This window comes from Anguilla anguilla, chromosome 12, assembly GCF_013347855.1.
Source record: "Anguilla anguilla isolate fAngAng1 chromosome 12, fAngAng1.pri, whole genome shotgun sequence".
NCBI lineage: Eukaryota > Metazoa > Chordata > Actinopteri > Anguilliformes > Anguillidae > Anguilla > Anguilla anguilla.
The window spans coordinates 7,372,757-7,393,048 of NC_049212.1; the positions used below are offsets into that span (position 1 = coordinate 7,372,757).

Genomic DNA, 20,292 nt, shown 5'->3' on the forward strand with positions numbered 1-20,292 from the left:
CCCAGGTAGGACACTGCCGTTGTACCTTTGAGCAAGGTACTTAACCTGCATTGCTTCAGTATATATCAAGCTGTATGGATGCAATGTAAATGCCATGTGAAAAGTTGTGTGTAAGTAGCTCTGGATAAGAGCATCTGCTAAATGCTCCACAGCAAGCACTATACACGCTGATGTTTTGGTGCCAGGAAGGCAGCTGGGGCACTGTCCACCAGGGGGCAGCGCGGGCCTTTACACACAGGTATGGCCACAGCTGGAATGCTTTGTAATTACTACAGCTGTGGCTAGTTACCTAATCACTGGGCCCTAATAAAAGGTCTGGTTCACTGACCTGAAACAAAGAGCTTTTAGGATGACAATGGAGCAGTGCATTGCACAGGGTGGTGGATTAGTGACAGGTTTTGTGTGGTTCTTTTTTTTTTTTTTTGTCCCATTTCCTTTGAGTTGTGGTTGCCAGATTGGCCAATTAGTGTTTTTTTTTTTGTTTGTTTTGTTTTTTTGGGGGAAATAAAAGGGCGGTAAGCCAACACTTCTGTGTTTGTCTGTACACCATGTGAGCAGTGGTCACCCTCAGCCCTGCCTCACAAACATTTGAACTGAGTGCTCGACGAGAAGTTCAGTGCAGAAGTGTGCTTTTTGAGCAATATATTCCAGCACATGACTGACCTAAATTTGTGACCACAGGGCAGAGACAAAACGATCATTGATCTCGTAGAACAGATGCACATTCTAAGCAACCCTGGGTAAAATACGTATTTGTCTTGGATTCAAATACTTGATGTGCTCTGTTGATCTTGTCTGGTGCAACTGAGCCTGCCAATAGGACCAAAAGGTGGGGTTTGCACTTTTTGAGAGAATGTCATAGGTTCCAGTGCACCAGACAAACTTAGTAAAGTGTAGAAAAGTATTTGAAGCCAAAACAAATCTGCCCCTGATCTGATTCTGAGTCAAACTGGGTCTTTACACAACGGACTTCAGCGAGGGGCTGGAGGCTGCGTTCTCAGAACCTGCGCAAACGCATCCCGTCGTCGGCACAAATCGCCAGTGCGACGACAGATTCCATCGCAGGGTCGAAAGAGGACTTTGCCGGTCGAGTGGATGGACTGACTTTATCCGCAGAGGCAATGGGCTGTGCCAGGGATCCATCACTGTCGCTACCGAGGTGGCCGTTTTCTCAGAGGCAAAATAAACGGCCCTTTCCATTGACGCGGGCAAATTGGTACTCGAGCTTGACGGCTTTCAGCCATCTCTGGCCTTGTGAACCCAGTTTCTCACTGCGGGGCCTGCCCAATTCAGGAGCGATGTCATCATGCACCTGTTCCCTAACACTAAGAAGGTAGCAGTCTTATGTGTTTGGTGTGTTTGGGTCAACTTACGCCTGGGAGTCCAGCTTCTCGCACACAAACTCAATAAAAAAACAGCTCTTCTTATCCCCGGCTGATACCAGTCTCCTCCATTGCCTTCAGATTGCGCTGAATTTATGAGTCAAACTCACTGCTCTCATTCAAAACTAAAAGTGCCACTTCTCCCACCGATAAAGGCATGTCCACGGGTATTCTGCCCTTTCTTGGTGTTGTGTTTTATTTGATTATTTTAGAAATATATCCAAAGAAATGGTCTTAAAGTTATAGACCACCTACGTATATACTTACCAACGTAATGTGGGATAAACAAAGATAGATTTAATCACATGATTGCCGGTGATTTAAAATGAATGTTTTTTAATGACTTTACATAGCATGAACATAGGTCACATTTATTGAAGGTATCATGAAATTTTCTTCTCTTTTGCATGTCTGGGTAAGACACATCACGATCTCTTTATACTTAATTGAATTTTAAAACATTTATTTATCTTAATCTAAAATATACACTAGTTTTCTTCACTTATTTCAGACAAAGCCACAAATGTAATCGTAGACATTGTTTGTTTTGTACTACATTCTTTTGTGTTTATAGAAAATTTGTGATTACCAAAAGCTAAAAATGGTGTTAAATAGACTGCTGAACTTCTGGCCCATCTGCATTTTCTGCTTTTAAAATCTCCATTTGAATTTGTAAATGAATGGCCCTCCACTACACCATTACATCCACTACACCAATAACACACTCTACACCACTGCACCTATACACAGTACACCATTACATCCATCCATTAGACATTGCATGCATTGACTTTATTCTCGAAATAAATGCATTAGACTGTGTACAATAGGTGTAGTGTGTACTGTGTTATACATGCAATGTGTGGAGTGGGTCTAATGGTGTAATGGGTGCAGTGTGTGTAATCCATGAAGTATGTATGATTTGTGTAATGTGTGTAATGATGTAGTGGTGTAATGGTTATAACAGTGTAGCATGTGTACCATTAAATTATTACATCCCATTTTTATGTCAGACGCTTCTATCCAAAGCGACATACAATAGGTGTCATACCAAAGGTCATTGGAACAACTACAAAACACAGGTCCGATAAGGTACAATACTCATGTAACAGTTATTCATAGCCATGAACACATTAAGTCCAGTTCACACAGTGAACATTACTCTGACCTAACCTATGCTAAGTCAAGGTTGTAATGACTTAGTGTTTGTAATGTGTGTAGTGTTTATAATGTGTGTGTCAGTGCCAATGCTCGTTGCTGATTGGCCCAGTGGCTCTTCTGTGACCGGGCTGCTCGTGTTTTCCAGGCATGAGGCGCGGAAGCTGGGGAAGCATTTTGCTAAGTTGGCTAACTGCTCGGCGAAGGACTGGGCCTGCCTGCAGGCTCTCACCTCCCAGGAGGTGCTCGCAGCGCAAGTGAAAGCAGGTGGGGGGGGGGGGGTCACACCTCCTGGCTTCTTAAGCCTCTGTCACACCACAACCTTCAAAGACAACATTACGTATTTATCCATTATTTACCCATAACAGTAATTATTTACGGGGGGCTCTGGAGCCTATCCCAGCATGCATTGGCCTAAAGGCAGGAGTAACACCCTGGACCAAGGTCACCAATCCAGGGCAGAGCACATTTAGCAGAAATGTTTAGAAATACTTCTGACCAGGACAGTATTTAGTTATGATTTAATTGTATATATAAGTTATGCACCATCATACATCATAAAAAAACATGTACTTAACTAATTAGGTAGGCACTAAAATGGCCGATCACCTGAGTAGTATCTTGTTGCCTATACAGACAAAAAAATCCTTTTGGATTTTGGTCCTATGACTGTCAGGGTTCCAGCACATCTGGGAAAACCTGTCATTTTTTGCTGCAATTTTCCAGGCATGGATTAGGCATTGAAATGAGAAATTAAAGTTTTTGTTTAACATTATTGACCAAAACCACAGTTGTCCCAGTCTCCTCCAGTCGATTGCAATCTATCCATTCTTTGCTTTGAATTCTACTTCGAAGTCTCTTTCATGGTGTGATGTGTTGGTTTTGCGGTTAGTGGATACAATTATTTAGAGCTCAATTACTTCAAATGCTGTTTGAATCATCTCTCTCAGATGAAATTGTGAAGGTGTTGTTGCCGTAGGGATATAATAGTTTCTCCTCTGCAGGTTCAAAAATTGTGAACCCCTTCAGATTCCTGGAGCTGTTTGAGTCGTGGGGGCCCTACATCGATGGCGAGCTGATCAAAGAGCAGTCAATCGCTGCTTTCCAGAAGGGGCACTGGCAGAAGGACAAACCAGTTCTCCTCGGTTGGTTGACGGGTCACACGCACACATAGTTAACTCTAAGGTTATGACACTTAGAAACTTCGTATTTGGATCAGTTGTAGTGTATTTTGAACTAATAAAGCTAGAACACAGAGCTTGTTGTTTCCACTCATAGAATGGTTGCAGGATCACTGAATGTCTGAGTTGCACACTCTCAGGACGCCAGTGTCCTTGCCATTGGGAGGCTTGCGCGAAGGGGTTAAAGCATGTAACAGTAGTACTAGCTCATGATGTGAAATAAGGAGAGTTACCCTGAGAGGACAGGAAACTGTCCTCAGTGCTAAATTCTCAGTGCCAAAGGCTCAGTGGTAAATGCACTCTGATAAAGGATCAGTACTATATGCCTAGTGGTAAATACATAGTGGTATAAGATCAGTAGTAAATGCACAGCGCTAAATACTCAGTGGCTTGGTGGTAAAGGATTAGTGTAATATATTCAAGTTTGTTTCTGGGTTTAAATATTTCAGGGCCTCCAATAACGTGGCTCTCTAATATTTTGCAGGCACTACTTCTGAAGAGGGTGTGATATTTGTGTATGGAGTCTTCACCAAACCAGTCTCGGCGCTGGAATGTACCGTCTACACCACAGCCATCTTCAAACAGCACGCTCTGCGCATTCTGCACAAGTACATCCCCTTGTACCAGGACGCGGACCGCCGCTCAATGCTTTCTCAGGTGAGACTGGCTCTCGTCTTGTTGTGGTGCTGCTCGGTTGCGGTCGGGTACGGCGCGTAGCCCTAAATCCAGGCCGATAAGCATTTGGGCCCAAAGTGCACCAGACGCAGAGCGTACGCGGAATGCAGGCGACGTGGAGCTTGTTTCCGTTCAGCACCTATGCTAGTGGAATTATAGCTGTTACACAGGCTGTGGAGTGTGTGTGTAGTGCACCCGAGTGAATAGCAGCCTATTTCTGGTGTCAAGCTAAATTGTTTCCACACCTGACATGCTGATTGCATGGATATACACTGTGGAAATGCACTGTTGATTGTCATATTTGCACCATGTCTCCACAGAAGCACAGTCCTAGACTATAGATAAGCAACCTATGTTCATTGTTGTATGTTTATTAATAGGTTACACGTGCACCGATGCATATTTTAAAAGCAGCAGTCATCACAGAGATGGAAACATATCTGATCTGATTATGAAATTAATCAAATTAACACTGGGTGTATAACTTGTCAGAAAATTTAATTCAAATAGATGCTGAGTAAATGTTTAGGCAGCTATTTAAATATAGCCTAAATAGAGGGATGGAAACATACAGTATATGTCCTCTAGGCTCCATGAAGGATAAACTAATCACAGCACAACCTTTAAAAATATTTTTACAAAACACTCGCCACACACAAGAAAATATTAAGCTAATGAAATGAAAGGATAAGACCATTGGATGTTTGGTCTGATTGAGAGAGCCAGGTTGGAGATTTGAGCAGGACACGGGAGACCTACATACTGTACTTTTTGGGAAGTCTTTAATGACTTTAATCATCTTTAATGACCACAGTAAGCAGGATCTTGGTTTAACATCTCATCTGAAAGACAGGTGAGCTTGTTGAAAAGGTGTGTCTGTGTCTTGAACGGGCAAATGGTCAGAAAACGGATATATGAAAAATACATATTTTTAAATGAATGATATCACTATTCTGCCACAATGTGACCACATTTTCAACAGTGCTGTTGTGGCTATTGATTTCTGAATCTCTGGCCATGCTATTACTGTGGGCACCAGCAGATGGAGCTGTAAGGCAAGTTTCTTAAGACAGTGTGGCAGCTCATTTGTCCCACCAGGCACAGGACAACTGGAGTGGGGTAGTGCAGAGCATTCTCCAAATTTTTTGATTAGCCAGCTATATAAATTGCTCAGGTGACAAAGTTTTTACTAAATTAATTAGCAAACCTTAAATATATATACTGTATGAAAACATCCATTATCTAATAACCTGCTTATTCCTGATCAGGGTCATGGGGGGTGCTGGAGCCTATCCCAGCATTCATTGGGCAAAAGGCAGGAATACACCCTGGACAGTTTGCCAGTCCATTGCAGGACACACACACCATTCACTCGCACACTCATACCTAGGAGCAATTTAAACTCCACACAGAAAGGCCCCCGGCCAGGATTTAGAACTTTTTTGTTGAGAGGCTGTGCTGTCCCTGTACGACAACATGACAGTTGGCCAAACTGAGGTCTGTGGTCAGCCATTTAGCCAACAGTGGGTGTTTGGGGAGCTCCTTGGTAGTGTGGGCTGGCTCTGGGGGACAATGGATCGCAGGCACACGCACTTTGGCACACGTGCACACACACGCACTCACGTGTGCATAGAGATACGCACACCCACACTCAAACTCCCATTCAGTGCACAAGTGCAATTCCAACACTGCCAAAATGCTTACAGTGTATACAGAAGGAAGCTGAAGTTATAATCACAAAACAGACCTGGGTGCATCGTAGACATGCATATTTAACTAGATAGGAATCCCATCTTCAGCTAACTTGTGAAGTGTGAAGCATCGAAATTAAGCCTGTACTGCAGATGTTGAGCACAAAACATGGAGCTCCCATTAAACTGAAGGCAAAATAATCATTCCCAGATGGTATTTTTAGACCTGATTAAGAATCATTACATTTCAAATGAAAAGCAGACTGCAAAAATATGTTAGATTTTTTAGGCAAATGTACAGTAAGTACATTTTAATAAATGTTTTCCCAAAACCTCTGGACCAAAACAACCTCTATTTCACAAAATGCTACTCATAATCAAATTTATGATCACAAAAAATTGCCAATGACATTTGCTTTTATTGTTTTCTATTGGGAAGCAAGCTCTGATGTTCTAACTGAGGCCTTCCTTACGCAGAGAGCTGATGTTCTGAGGCCTTCCTTACGCAGCGAGCTGATGTTCTAACTGAGGCCTTCCTTACGCAGAGAGCTGATGTTCTAACTGAGGCCTTCCTTACGCAGCGAGCTGATGTTCTAACTGAGGCCTACCTTACGCAGCGAGCTGATGTTCTAACTGAGGCCTTCCTTACGCAGAGAGCTGATGTTCTAACTGAGGCCTTCCTTACGCAGAGAGCTGATGTTCTAACTGAGGCCTTCCTTACGCAGCGAGCTGATGTTCTAACTGAGGCCTTCCTCATGCAGAGAGCTGATGTTCTAACTGAGGCCTTCCTTACGCAGAGAGCTGATGTTCTAACTGAGGCCTTCCTTATGCAGAGAGCTGATGTTGTAACTGAGGCCTTCCTTACGCAGCGAGCTGATGTTCTAACTGAGGCCTTCCTCATGCAGAGAGCTGATGTTCTAACTGAGGCCTTCCTTACGCAGAGAGCTGATGTTCTAACTGAGGTCTTCCTTATGCAGAGAGCTGATGTTCTAACTGAGGCCTTCCTTATGCAGCGAGCTGATGTTCTAACTGAGGCCTTCCTCACGCAGCGAGCTGATGTTCTAACTGAGGCCTTCCTCTCTGCGCAGATCGTGACGGACTACGTGTTCCTGTGCCCGTCGCGCAGGGCGGCGCGGGCGGCGGCCGGCGGGGGCGGGGCGGCGTGGCTGTACGTGTTCGACCACGCGGCGGCGGACCCCCGGGTGTGGTCGGGCCTGCGCCCCTGCTACGGGCGCGTCTGCCACGGGGCGGAGCTCCCCTTCCTGTTCGGCTCGGCCGCCGTGGCCAACTTCAGCCTGACCCCGCCCGAGCAGCTCCTGGCCAATCGCATGCTCTGCTACTGGGGCGCCTTCGCCCGCGGGGGGGACCCCTCCCCCGCCCCGCCCGCCGCGCAGACGCCCTTCTGCCGGGAGCAGCGGCCCGTCTCCTGGCCCCGCTATTCCGGCGCCTCCGCGGACAGCTGGGCACTCATGAACCTGACCCTGGCCTCTCACGCCCAGCCCGGCTTCAGGGACCAGCTCTGCGACTTCTGGGACAAGCTCGGCGTCTACTAAACCGCCACTGAGGCCTTTAGACAGCGTCATGGAGACAGCGTCATGGAGACAGGGGGTTAATGCTGGGGGAACATCGATGACAGAGCTGGATTAGGGGGGCCCTTCTGGTGCTATACAGTGACCACGCCCTCACTGAAGGAGTTTGCCACAATGTCTGGCCCATTCCGAGCACTGAAAGCAGCAAAATATTCTCCCAGATTCTCTCTGGATTTCACAGATTCTGCCTGGGAAAGCTACCACTGTGCAGCTGTTTGTGTCTCATCTTCTGTTGTTTTAACACAGACACACCAGTGCTGCTTTTGGATCCCTTCACCCTTAACTATGGATTTATTTAAGTGTTTTGTAGCTGAGCATTCAAAGCGTTCAGGCGCCCTGTGACCCCTTCCACAGGAAGTGGAATACAGATTAGCCTCTAGCTATGTCCAGCCTTGTTACTACTGTCTACTGCCAGCAGTCATCATTCAGCCTTCATTGTGTTTCTTTGTACAACTTAAACTAGCTTCCTAGAATCTTAGCTCCTGCACTCTAGGAGACAGCCATGGAGACAGGCACTGCAAGTGGGATGTCCTAGTGGCATTCGCCCTACCAGCTCGCTAGCAAACAAAAGTCTCTTCATCAGAGGTGTTCTTAACTAGCTGACGTTAGCTAGTTAGCATGCTAATGTCATAATCTGTGGCTAAATTCTGCAATATGTTGCTTACATCAATTTTCACTGTATTCCGCTAATTGATGATTGCAATTCTCATTTCCTTTTGAGTTTATAGCTTGCTTCTGTTTTTTGATGTTTGTATTTAGGCTAACTGACCAGTCATGATGTCATGATGTGGCTTTGTGGTTTGTGCTTTCTGCAATTTGCCTTCATCCTGTAAAGTATTGTAGCTACTCAGTGATTCATCGTTTATTTGAGCCTACGTTAGGAATGGATTTGCAGAGTGGTGGGGGGTGGGTGCGGGGGGAGGGTGGTGATAAAATTTTAAGGTCCAAATTTTCTGTAATGGAAAAACTCAATAAATGTCACAGATTGACTCCATTTATTTCCCCTTAAAAATTCATATTTTGCCGTATGCTGCTTGTACCCGTTAGTTATCGCTTCGGTTATATTATGTTTTATTTTGTCTATGTAGTCATGTAAATAGGGAAAAATAAAATTTTAAAAATGCTTTTCAGGCTATCTTGATTTTCTGTAGGCTTTATATCATTTCTTGTCCAGTTGCTAATCATGTGTGAGGTGGAAACCAGGTTTTATCTGTTCTATTCCCTACCGTAGGCAGCTGTCTACTGACTTCCTCCTCCAGGTGCCTCCTCACCTTGCAGTAGCAGTACGAACTGACATGGCGGATGCTCTTAACACGCTCCCCCCTGAGAGACTCCTCCCTGACACGCTCCCCCCTGACAGACTCCTCCCTGACAGACTCCTCCCTGACACGCTCCCCCCTGACAGACTCCTCCCTGACACACTCCCCCCTGACACACTCCCCCCTGACACACTCCTCCCTGACACACTCCTCCCTGACACACTCCCCCCTGACACGCTCCCCCCGACACACTTCCCCCTGACACGCTCCCCCCTGACACACTCCTCCCTGACACACTCCCCCCTGACACACTCCCCCCTGACAGACCCCTCCTATTTCAGAGGCACCCTGCAACATCCTCCTAGGCGCTAACCCTCTCTTCCTCTCCCTAGCTGGCATTCTGTGAACAAGGGACAAAAAATTACACCTGTTGCAAAGAAATCAATCAATCAATTCTTATTTGTATAGCGCTTTTAACAAAGGAGCTTTGTCACAAAGCAGCTTTACAGAGAACCGGCCCCCAAAGAGTAAGCCTAGGGCAACAGTGGCAAGGAAAAACTCCCTGACTGATAGCAGGAAGAAACCTTGAGCAGAACCGGACTCAGAGGGGGAACCCATCTGCCGTGGGCAGGCACCGGTTTGTTAGAAATCCATGTTTAAAACTGTTTTTCTGAGTTGTCTACAAACAGAAGCAAAACATAGTCAAATAATTTCTATGTCCATGTTGTAATTTGGTTTTCAACCAACCGCGCTATGTTGAATCTGATTTTCGACATTTTTAGCACTCGAATGGGGACAGACTTGCTGTTTCATTGCTTTGCAGTGTCTGTGAGTGACCAAGGCAAGTGAAACCCATGCCAACTTGGAACCAAGAAATAAATGGTCAAAATTGTATGTATTTTGGTTTAATGAGTAAACCAAAGAGCAAAGAGCATCAAAGAGCAAACAAAAAAATAATTAATTTACTTATGTGGATAAAAAAACCATTGTTTTGTTGTTTTTTTAGAATAACTTGCGCAGATTTTAATGGACATAGCTCAAAGCACAGTCCATACATGAAAATATTGCCATGCACATGAGAAAATGTGTTTGTCACAACTGTGATGCGTTACCGGTTCTCCCGTAGGCCTAAGCAAGCCGTAGGCCCAGCTCGATCGGATGTTGTTTGTTTCAGTTACGTCAGTTTGCGTCTGTTTGCCTTCACCTGCTTTCCCAATACCCAACACAGTGTGTACTGTAAAATATCTTGGCCTAATGCCCCCACCCCCACCCCCCCATTCTGCAATCACTGCCTATCACACCCAAGATTCTGGGCAATCGAATGCCATATGTTGTCTTTAACCTCAATGTTGAGGCAATCATCCCTCTTATTCTTTAAGGGCATATGCACTTAATCAGGCTAAAATAATTTCACTGATGGACAGAATAGGAGCAGTGCTGCTCCACACCCCTGGAGCACCAGCGGTCTGACCTTACGTGGAAGTAAGGCCAATGTCCTGGTGCTTCAGAGTTCAAACTGTGCCTTGTTATCTGAGGTCTTGGAGCAGTTTCATTCCACTGCATGAAATTAACATTTTCTGGAATGTTCTAGTTTGTGGGACGAAGTGTGTAGGATTCTTCCCAACCATGTCAGGGTCCCAGTGAGTGTAATGTCCCGGAATGAACCTCTCCACACTACTCCTTTTTTTCTAAATAAAGATCTGGAAGAGGATATTTCACACAATCCCACACCAAAACTATTGGGACTTTCCACAACTATAAAAATCATTTCCTGTGGTTGTTCTCCCATGCCCCTCCCCCCACTTCTCTGTCTCTCTCTCTCTCTCTCTCTACCTGTTAGACAAAGTAATTAATAAAAAGTTGCAATTACTAACATAACTAAGCAATAGTGTTCTTGAATCGCTATCATCGGCTGTAATATTCTCCCTGAGGCTTGGTTAATGGTGAGAAAGTTGAGGAAAAAATTGGATGCATTCGGTCAAATGGATAAAGGACAATCATAATTGACTCTTAAATATTCATAACTCAATGGTTACATATTCATGGCAATATATTCCCAAAACTCATCAGGGTGCAGCATTAATATGTAATGCATTCAACCATTTTACTTTGATCCTCAAAAAGCCAGAAACTGTTCTCCTGTTTTACTGGTCCTGACTTCCACAAAGAAATAAAGAACAATTACATTTAAAAATGACTCTTCTGGGCCCATGAAAAATGTATGTACAGTGTAACCTTGAGACTGCAATAAAGAATTACTCTGCGGAGAATTATGCAAATTCTACCCTCTGACACGTAAAAGCTCCGCCCACTTTAGAGGTAACAAAGCCTTGCTTTCCCATCACAAACGTATTGTGCTCTGTGTGACACCTTCTGTCTCAGCAAAACAGTTAAGCTTGGTTTTGATTACTTCATATGGAGACGAGTCTTTTTTCTAGTTCGGAGCTTTAAAGATTCTCCAACGTACCGTTAAATGCCCGTTCCCTCATCCACTTATTCAGGGGCTTATTGATATTTTTGCACTGCTTTAAGTCCACTGTGCATTCCTCAGAACTCGTAGTCCAGATAATATTGCTGTCATGATGGTCTTGGATGCTAATTGCTTTCACCCCATGCAAAAACATAATCTGGGCCTCCTTACCAGTGGGCAGAAGGGTGAGACTGGCACAGGAGTGTGCCAGCTACCTGCTCTCTCCTGCCCCGTCCAATGACAAGCATACGTTTAATTATTAAAGTTCCACGGCATTAATCCACCGATGAATTTCTGGCACGGGCATGGCCACTCAGAGATTGTTATTGTTTTATATTTGCCTAGCAGGCGGCCTTATCCATGAAATTATTCATAGGCCTGAAGATTAAATTAACATTTTGTCCTGAACTTCGACTTAGAATTAAATCAAAGTTGATTTTTTCCTTCACAGTTTGGTGAGTTAATTTTGCTGATCGATGAATCCACTGAACTGTGTGGAGAGAAAAATAACCGTCAGTTTAATTCCAAGTTATTTTTAAGGAGGGATTTTGAATTGAATCCAGGCCACAATTTATTTAGTCCGAGGACCTCCCCCAAACTTGCAACCCTGTGATCGAAAGCCAAGAGCCCTTGGTTAGTATATCACGCTGTTGCCAAGTGCTTCATCTGCCACACAGGAAATTATGTGTTGTAATAGGTGCATCTCAGGTAACTGTACGTTATGAGACAGCTGTTACCAGGCAATGTCGGCTGTTAGTGGTCAATGACAGCTGTTTGCAGCCTACAAGAGTCACTATAGGATAATAACAGTCGTTAGCATACAGTGATGGTGACTCACTTAACCAGCACAGCAGGGATTAGCCACTTTTTTGATTAGCCAAAGACTGCTACAGTTCATTGCCGCGCACCTGGTCATAACATGTCTGGAAACTCTGCCTCATCTTGCCTTAATTTTTGCCTTCGCAACTATGGCAGGAAGTGAAAGGTCATCAAATGCATCCAATGGATTTCGTCTCTCGCAAATCAGTCCCTAAAATGGGTTGCGCAGCAGTACTGCAAACCATCGACCATGTCATTCTCTTGAGACACGTTTTTGAGAAAAATGGACATTCTGGGCACTCGGTCACACTAAACATTCCTCCTTAAATTTTACTAAAGGAGACTACTGGGTGGCCTCCCATGTTTAGGCACAGTTTCAGTGAACAGGCTCCACAGTCAGGTATCGAATCTGTGCCAATGAGGCCTGTCCGTTATCTCATAAAATCATATTCAAATGCACTGAATGATCAAAATTCAAATAGATTTGAATCCTAATCATTATTTGGGCTTGTTTATAAATTGAATTTAGGCAACGTAGGCCTAGAGCACCGCACCAGCATCATAGGCAAATCACGAGGCATAATTCTGAACTTGTGTTATGTCAACAATTTCATGTCTTAGCAGCAGTTGAGTTTGATTGGAGCTAGGCTATGGGGCTATGCGTGTGAAATCAATGGGAAAGAGACTGGAAGACTGACAGGTGCTAACTGTTGCTTAGATGTTTCCTTTTGCATGAACTGGTCACACATAAAAGACCAGCGAGTGTCTAGTATTGGTTTTAGCCTTTGTTTTCATCCGTGGAGACTGCATTTAGAGTCAGAAGGCATACACCATGAAGACCAGAGAGGACTATCCTGTAAGCTGAGAGAACATAAGAATTCATTAAGGACAGCACAGTGTTATGACCCCAGTCCATAACAAAGGAGTCAGTGTCATATAATGTGTAAAGAATTGGACTTGTAACCTAAAGGTCGCAGGTTCGACTCTGCAATAGGACACTGCCGTTGTACCCGTTGTACCCTTGAGCAATTGCTTCAGTATATATCCAGCTGTATATATGGGTGCAATGCAAACGCTTTGTAGAAAGTTGTGTAAGTCGCTCTGGATAAGAGCGTTTGCTAAATGCTTGTAATGTAATATAATGAGTCAAATACAAAATGGGATTGATTACAAATGGGTTTATTGAGGTATCAAAATGCAGAGAGTAAAGAAGAAAGTGCTGGTTGATGGGACACTGTTCTTCCAGTGTCCTCCTGGTAGAGAGAGACAACCAGAGTGGCGCAGGGCAGGCTCTTTTACAGAGCCTCCACCAGGTTTTTTTTTTTTAGGAGCAATCACAGCTGATTGGCCACACTCACGTAAACACACCTGAAACTATGCAGATGCCATTGGACAAGTCTGTCCAGGACACAACACCAGGAGCTTGGAATATCAAGCACAGCAGTTCTGAAAGCATTGATTTGAACTACTCGTGAGGAGGCAGTTTGGCATTCCTCATGGACAGCTTGAAGTCTCAAAGTTTGTTTTTTTTTTCATTTTTGTTTGGGCTTTGCTTTGTTTTTATGTTTTCTGTGGCAGCCCCCCACCTGGCATTGCAGCTGGGGGCTCCACTGGGATTTTCTGGTTTCCTTTTGTCTTCTTTACGTTGGCCTGGTTTCTGTTGTGCATCTGTGGTGTTGGATGAATGACAATGAATGTGGTGCACGAGTTCAAGGAGTAAGTTTGGGGGCGCCAAGGGGAGTGTAAGGTGGGGGGGGGGTTGTGTATAGTGCATGTGGATGTGTGGGGAGGTCAGCTAAACGGTCTGAGAATTGTAATCTTTACCTTATATAATGCTTGTTTTTAGAATTGGGAATAAAGCATTGTGTTCTTTTACTCAAGCATTGGTGTGATGTTGGGAGAATTGGTGGAATACCTCTGGGGTTCAGGGTGGGGGGGTGGGTAATGGGGGAGAACCTAAGGGTGGTGGGTTTGTGTGGAGGAGCTCAGCTCATGATCCCTGTGCTTCCAGTCCTTGTAATACTCCCATTTTCCTGTAAAGGAAACCCGCCAAACTGATGTTCCAGATCTAACCGCAATTAATGATGTTGTCGGCCCATATCAGGTTGTACCGAGTCCAGTTACTATTCTGGCAAGCATTCCACATTCTGCTAAGTGGTTTTGGGTGATTTATGTGTGCTGTGCTTTCTTTCTCTGTACCGATTTATAAAGATCATCAGTACTTATTAGCATTTACATGTGACGTACAGTGGCTCACATGGACTGTACTTCCTCAGGGATACTGTGAAAGCCCCTCTCTATTCTGTGCAGCTTCTGTGTGTGCTGATCTACCAGACCCGACCCTCACAGAAGGATCAGCCCGGATTTTATATGAGGATGAAATATAAGCGGCCTCGGAATCTAAAGAAGCAGCAGCAGCAGATTTGACTACAGTTTTCACAGCATTAGCCGCCGAAGGCCACAAGGCCTCCAAAAAGAAATAGCAGGCCATGAAAAAAAGTTCTCTGTCTAGGCCACACTATTTCACACAGCAAACTCAGCCTCACACAGGATTGTCTTGAAACCAAACGGGGCGAACCAATTACCTACTAAGAAAGTTCCTTGGCGTAGCTGGGTTCTGTGAACAGTGGATTCCTGATTATTCGGGACAGGGGCGACATAGCTCAGGAGATAAGAGCAGTTGTCTGGCAGTCGGAGGGTTGCCGGTTCGATCCCCCGCCCTGGGCATGTCGAAGTGTCCCTGAGCAAGACACCTAACCCCTAATTGCTCACAATGAGTTGATTGGTACCTTGCATGGCAGCCTTTCACCGTTGGTGTGTGACTGTGTGTGAATGGGTGAATGAGAGGCATCAATTGTAAAGCGCTTTGGATAAAAGCGCTATATAAATGCAGTCCATTTACCATTCAATGCTCCTCTGGAGGTACCCACAAAATCTGCTGTCCCTGAACATTCATGTTCCTCTGAGACTGAGCAAGTCATATTCATCTCTCTAAAAAGGCCCTTCTCTCTGCACTAGCTATGGGCCTGGCAGATTATGAAAAGCAATTTTTCACTGTACTGTCAGGAGAGAATTGTTTTTTCACGGTCCTGTCCTCAAGCAAGAACACAGCGGGCATCTGCGCACTTTAGCCTATTTCAGTCGCAAATTGAACCTTGTGGCAGTGACGGCGGCTTGCACGGACAGATACTGCTTTTGCAGTCAACATTTCTCTTGTCATGCTACATCCACTGACTCTCTTGACCCCTCATTCTTCTGAAAGCCCGAGTACCAAAAATAGAACCCAGGTTATCACGTTTTCTCACGTCACACTAGGAAGTAATGTTAATGGCGAAAGGCACAGTCATTTCGCATTGTCTCGCTCCCAGTCCAACCACGATTCCAAGAATGTTGTTGTACTTGAAACCGAGGCCTGATTTGGTTGGTGTACACAACCCTGACCTGCTACACAGTTGGATGTTCCTCGGTGGAGGGAGGGGTCGGATGAGCAGGACGTGCAGGGCGTTCAGACACCGACAGCCTTGTAGCTGCTCCCCTTCCACCTGGAACCTTAATCGCACTCACTGCAGCATGTAAATTACATTAGGAAAAAACATGCACCATATGTACTGGGTCCAAATATGGGTGGGGCATGGTACGTGATTTTGGAGCACTTTTATCACACAGGAGTTAACGCTGTTGCGTGCCGTGCCTGAAAACTCACTGGACAGTGCTTCACCTCGCAGCAGGACAATGGCAGGTGTCTAGTTCTGTTTATTGCCTTTGACAGTATAATTTGATCTGGCAAACTTGTTCGTAGTCCAAATTGTGATCAAATGGCCTGCTCTCTGTTTTGACCTGACCTCAGAATGTGGTCTGTTTCTCTCCCTCTTCCCTCGACGGGCATAAAAAGTAATGTCTAGGGAACTAAAAGGCACGCTGAAGGTCTTACCTCTGTATACAAACTTAGGGTGTCCTGGTGTCTCCATTAAAGCTTTATTACTTTCTGAAGAAGCACAGCATAATCGGAACCATTGAGGATCAGAGACCCAACGTGCCCAAAGAAGCCACTAGAATCCTTTTTGATTTAAAGTTTGAATGCAATCTGTAACATATAATTGAATAATTGTGTTAATGTCTATATACAGTAGATAAAGGCTGTAAGGCCTGCCAGCTTTAGAAGCAGTAAGAGTTAGAAGCAGAGTTTCAATCAGAAACCAACATGGTGCGATTTGGTCTTGGAGATGACTACTGGCTGGATTTAACAATATATTATTCATGTTTGGTCTTGTTATGAAGAGGCTAAAACCATAAATAGTTTGATAATACAATAGCGCTTAGCCCTGCTTCCGACAACATAAGACAACTTTAATAAGTTAATTTGTCAGCTTTTAGATATTGCCAGTGTACTCAAAGTACAGTCAGGTCCATAAGTATTTGGACAGTGACACAATTTTCATCATTTTGGCTCTGTACGCCACCACAATGGATTTGAAATGAAACAATCAAGATGTGATTTAAGTGTAGACTTTCAGCTTTAATTTAAGGGTTTTGTCAAAAATATTGTATGAACAATGTCGGAATTACAACCATTTTTATACATTTATGCACTGAAGTCTTGAACCCATAGACAACACCAGACGCTGGGTTTCTTCCTTGGTGATGCTCTGCCAGACCTCTACTGCAGCTGTCTTCAGTTCCTGCTTGTTCTTGGGGCGTTTTGCCTTCACTTTTGCCTTCAGCAAGTGAAATGTATGCTCATTTGGATTCAGGTCAGGTGATTGACTTGGCTATTGCAGAACATTCCACTTCTTTGCCTTAAAAAAGTATTGGGTTGCTTTCGCAGTATGCTTCGGGTCATTGTCCATCAGCACTGTGAGGCACCATCCAATGAGTTTTGAAGCATTTGGCTGAAAATGAGCAGATAATATAGCCCTATACGCTTCAGAATTCATCCTACCGCTTTTGTCAGCAGTCACATCATCAATAAATACAAGGGAACCAGTTCCAGTGGCAGCTATACATGCCCATGCCATACCATTACCTCCACCACGCTTCACAGATGAGGTGGTGTGCTTTGGATAATGAGTTCCTTCCCTTCTCCATACTCTTCTCTTTCCATCATTCTGGTACAAATTGACCTTTGTCTTATTTGTCCATAGGATGTTGTTCCAGAACTGTACAGGCTTTTTTAGATGTTTTTTGGCAAACTCTAATCTGGTCTTCCTGTTTTTGAGGCTTACCAATGGTTTACATCTTGTGGTAAACCCTCTGTATTTACTCTGGTGAAGTCTTCTCTTGATTGTTGACTTTGACACAGATACGCCTACCTGCTGGAGGGTGTTCTTGATCTGGCCAACTGTTGTGAAGGGTTTTTTCTTCACCAGGGAAAGTATTCTTCTGTCATCCACAACAGTTTTTTTCTGTGGTCTTCCGGGCCTTTTGGTGTTCCTGAGCTCACCAGTGCGTTCTTTATTTTTAAGAATGTACCAAATAGTTGATTTGGCCACACCTAATGTTTTTGCTATCTCTTTGATGGGTTTTTTGTTTTTTGGTCCCTTAAAAAGGGGGGACCACATAAAAAGTGCTGTAATTCCTACACTGTTCACCCGATTTGGATGTAAATCAAATTAAAGCTGAAGGTCTGCACTTTGAGCTCATATTCATTATTTAATTTCAACTCCAATATGCTGTGGTAGACAGCTAAAATAACAATAACTTGGTCAATGTCCAAATATTTATGGACCTGATTGTATATAACTCTTTCAATAGGTGCATTATTAACTGTGCTGAAAGGGACTTCTTCTTTAACTCTTCTAAAATGTATGACTATTTCCTTTGTTTTGCTCGCATTAAACCTGAGGTAGTTGTCTGAACGGCAGCTGGTAGAATACCCGACCCCCTTCTCAAATGCAACCTCAGTCTTCTTCTTCTTCTTCTTTCGGCTGTTCTCGTTAGTGGTTGCCACAGTGGATCAGATCCGCATATTTGATTTGGCATATGTTTTATGCCGGATGCCCTTCCTGACGCAACCCTCCCCATTTATCCGGGACTTGGGACTGGCACTAGGAATGCACTGGCTTGCGCATCCCCAGTGGCTGGGTTTCAAATGCAACCTCAGTAATGTGGAATATTTGTATGCGTTTGCTGAATTATGCACTTGCGCACTTTAAAAAAAAAAATTTTTTTTTAAACCTGAGCAACCTGTCAGTCATCTGTTAACTTACTTGTGCACAGCTGAAAATGGGGGACTCAACACAAAAACTGCTGTTTCTCAAAAACTGTAAACCATGAAATAAAAGCTGAATGTCTATACTCATGTTCAACTTTTGACCACAAATCCAAATATATATATATATATATATATATATAGTCTATAGCAAAAATGAATTTTACCATTCCCATACTTTTGGAGGGAACTGTAGGCAACACAGGTGAAGTACCTTGCTAAAAAGTACATCAGCAATGTCCTACCTGAAAATCAAACTTGCAGGTTTGCAAACTTAACAGGATTCCAGTTCATTAGTTCCACTTCAGGTTATGAGACCAGTTCCCTAAGCATTATGCTACACTGCCGCCTGCTTGAAGTGGTTTTACTTTACTTTACTTCTCTACCTGCACAAGCTGTGAAATAACAATACCAGGAGGTGCTCTAATGGCGCCAAAGGTGTCGAGGAGAGTTTCGTGGAGTCAGGAGGTCAGGAGGTCAGGAGCGGTGTCGCAGGGAGCGGCGGAGCAGCTGAGGAGAGACGCGTCCGCATCGGCGGGTCATCACCTCACTGCGCCGCGCGTATCCGTGGAAACGGATCTGCCCGCGGAGCGCTTCGCAGCCGGCGTGACTGATGACCGTCTCACGGCCAGAGCAGAGCTCATATGTTCGGCTTTCTGAGAAAATCAAGCACTTCTGTCCTCGTGTTCCTTTTCACCCTTTATTTTGTTGTTTGTGTTTCTGCATGACATTTCTCAATAAATAAGTCAAATCAATTGAAAGTTTATACATCGTGTATGCTTCTTGTGTTTGTGTGTTCGGTCTTAAAACTTTTACGTAGTGCAGCTAAAGCAGGATATTTTCTTATAGAAGAGATTTAAAGAAGTTTATGTTGACATGGTTTTTTGTGCGATTTTTTTTTTTTTAACATAACAAAAAATACACTTCAGCTCCAAAGCTATTTGTACAGCCATGTCATGTGTCCAAGGGTCATATATGTGCAGATTACCTGAGTTTTTTAAATTATGTTTACTTTTATTTTTGGTTATAGTCGGGTCAGGACTTAATGGCCACCTTGATGAAAATGACAACAAATCGCTGTATAAAATAAAACAGATAAGTGAAATCATTCAGGTCAACTTTATTTATATAGCACGTTTTAAAACAACTGATCTTGACCAAAGTGCCACACAACTTCACTAAATGAAAACAGATGCAAGGGATAACAAAACATTACACAAACACAAGAGGATCTCAACTGGGTTTTAAGGCCAACGAGCCAAAATTTAAAAGTGCCAATAGAGGGAACAGGCCAACTGTAGCATAAAGAGGTAAACAACTGAAAAATCTAAATAAGGAAAGTGGCCCGAAGTGGCCAGAGATAGCAAGTACTCAGATGTGAGTACCGCGCAAGTGCTTGTGTTTGGAGGGCGGGGTCTCGGAGGGAGAGCCAATGGAAGGGGGTGGAATGTTTGTTTTTTTTTCAAAATCTAATTTATATACTGCAACTATAAGGTCTAAAAGTCAGCAAATTCTTGAATAACGCCCTTGTTTAATTTAGGTGGTCTATACACCACAGCACAGGGCATTGGGTTAGACAGTTCCACCGGAATTAGCTGCACCTCGAAACTGGAGTATGCATTGACGGTCAATAGACAGCACCGGAAATGGTTTTAAGTACAGGATAGCCACCCAAACCACAGGATACAAAAGAAATCAGTCACGATAAACGTCTTCTTAGATCGAGATAGCCAATGTACTATCAAATCAAGAACAGGTGGTTGTTTGCTTACAAGTATCATGCAATGAATACAAGAAATACATAAACATTTAAATATACCACTAAGGAGTGCTTGGGCAATAATCACAAACATCTGGAAC

At 43.9% G+C, this 20,292-nt stretch overlaps 1 protein-coding gene across 1 annotated transcript in view; it reads left to right on the top strand.

The window, feature by feature from the left end:
* The window catches only part of LOC118210336 (cAMP-regulated D2 protein-like), a 19,370-nt gene extending 10,581 nt beyond the window's left edge, over positions 1 to 8,789 (top strand). Inside the window, exons 5-8 of the mRNA XM_035386434.1 lie at positions 2,689 to 2,807; positions 3,545 to 3,685; positions 4,206 to 4,378; positions 7,176 to 8,789. Coding sequence (XP_035242325.1) covers positions 2,689 to 2,807; positions 3,545 to 3,685; positions 4,206 to 4,378; positions 7,176 to 7,640 — 898 coding nt within the window. The 3' untranslated portion in view covers positions 7,641 to 8,789. The remainder of the gene's footprint in view (positions 1 to 2,688; positions 2,808 to 3,544; positions 3,686 to 4,205; positions 4,379 to 7,175) is intronic.
* Positions 8,790 to 20,292: the final 11,503 nt, after the last annotated feature.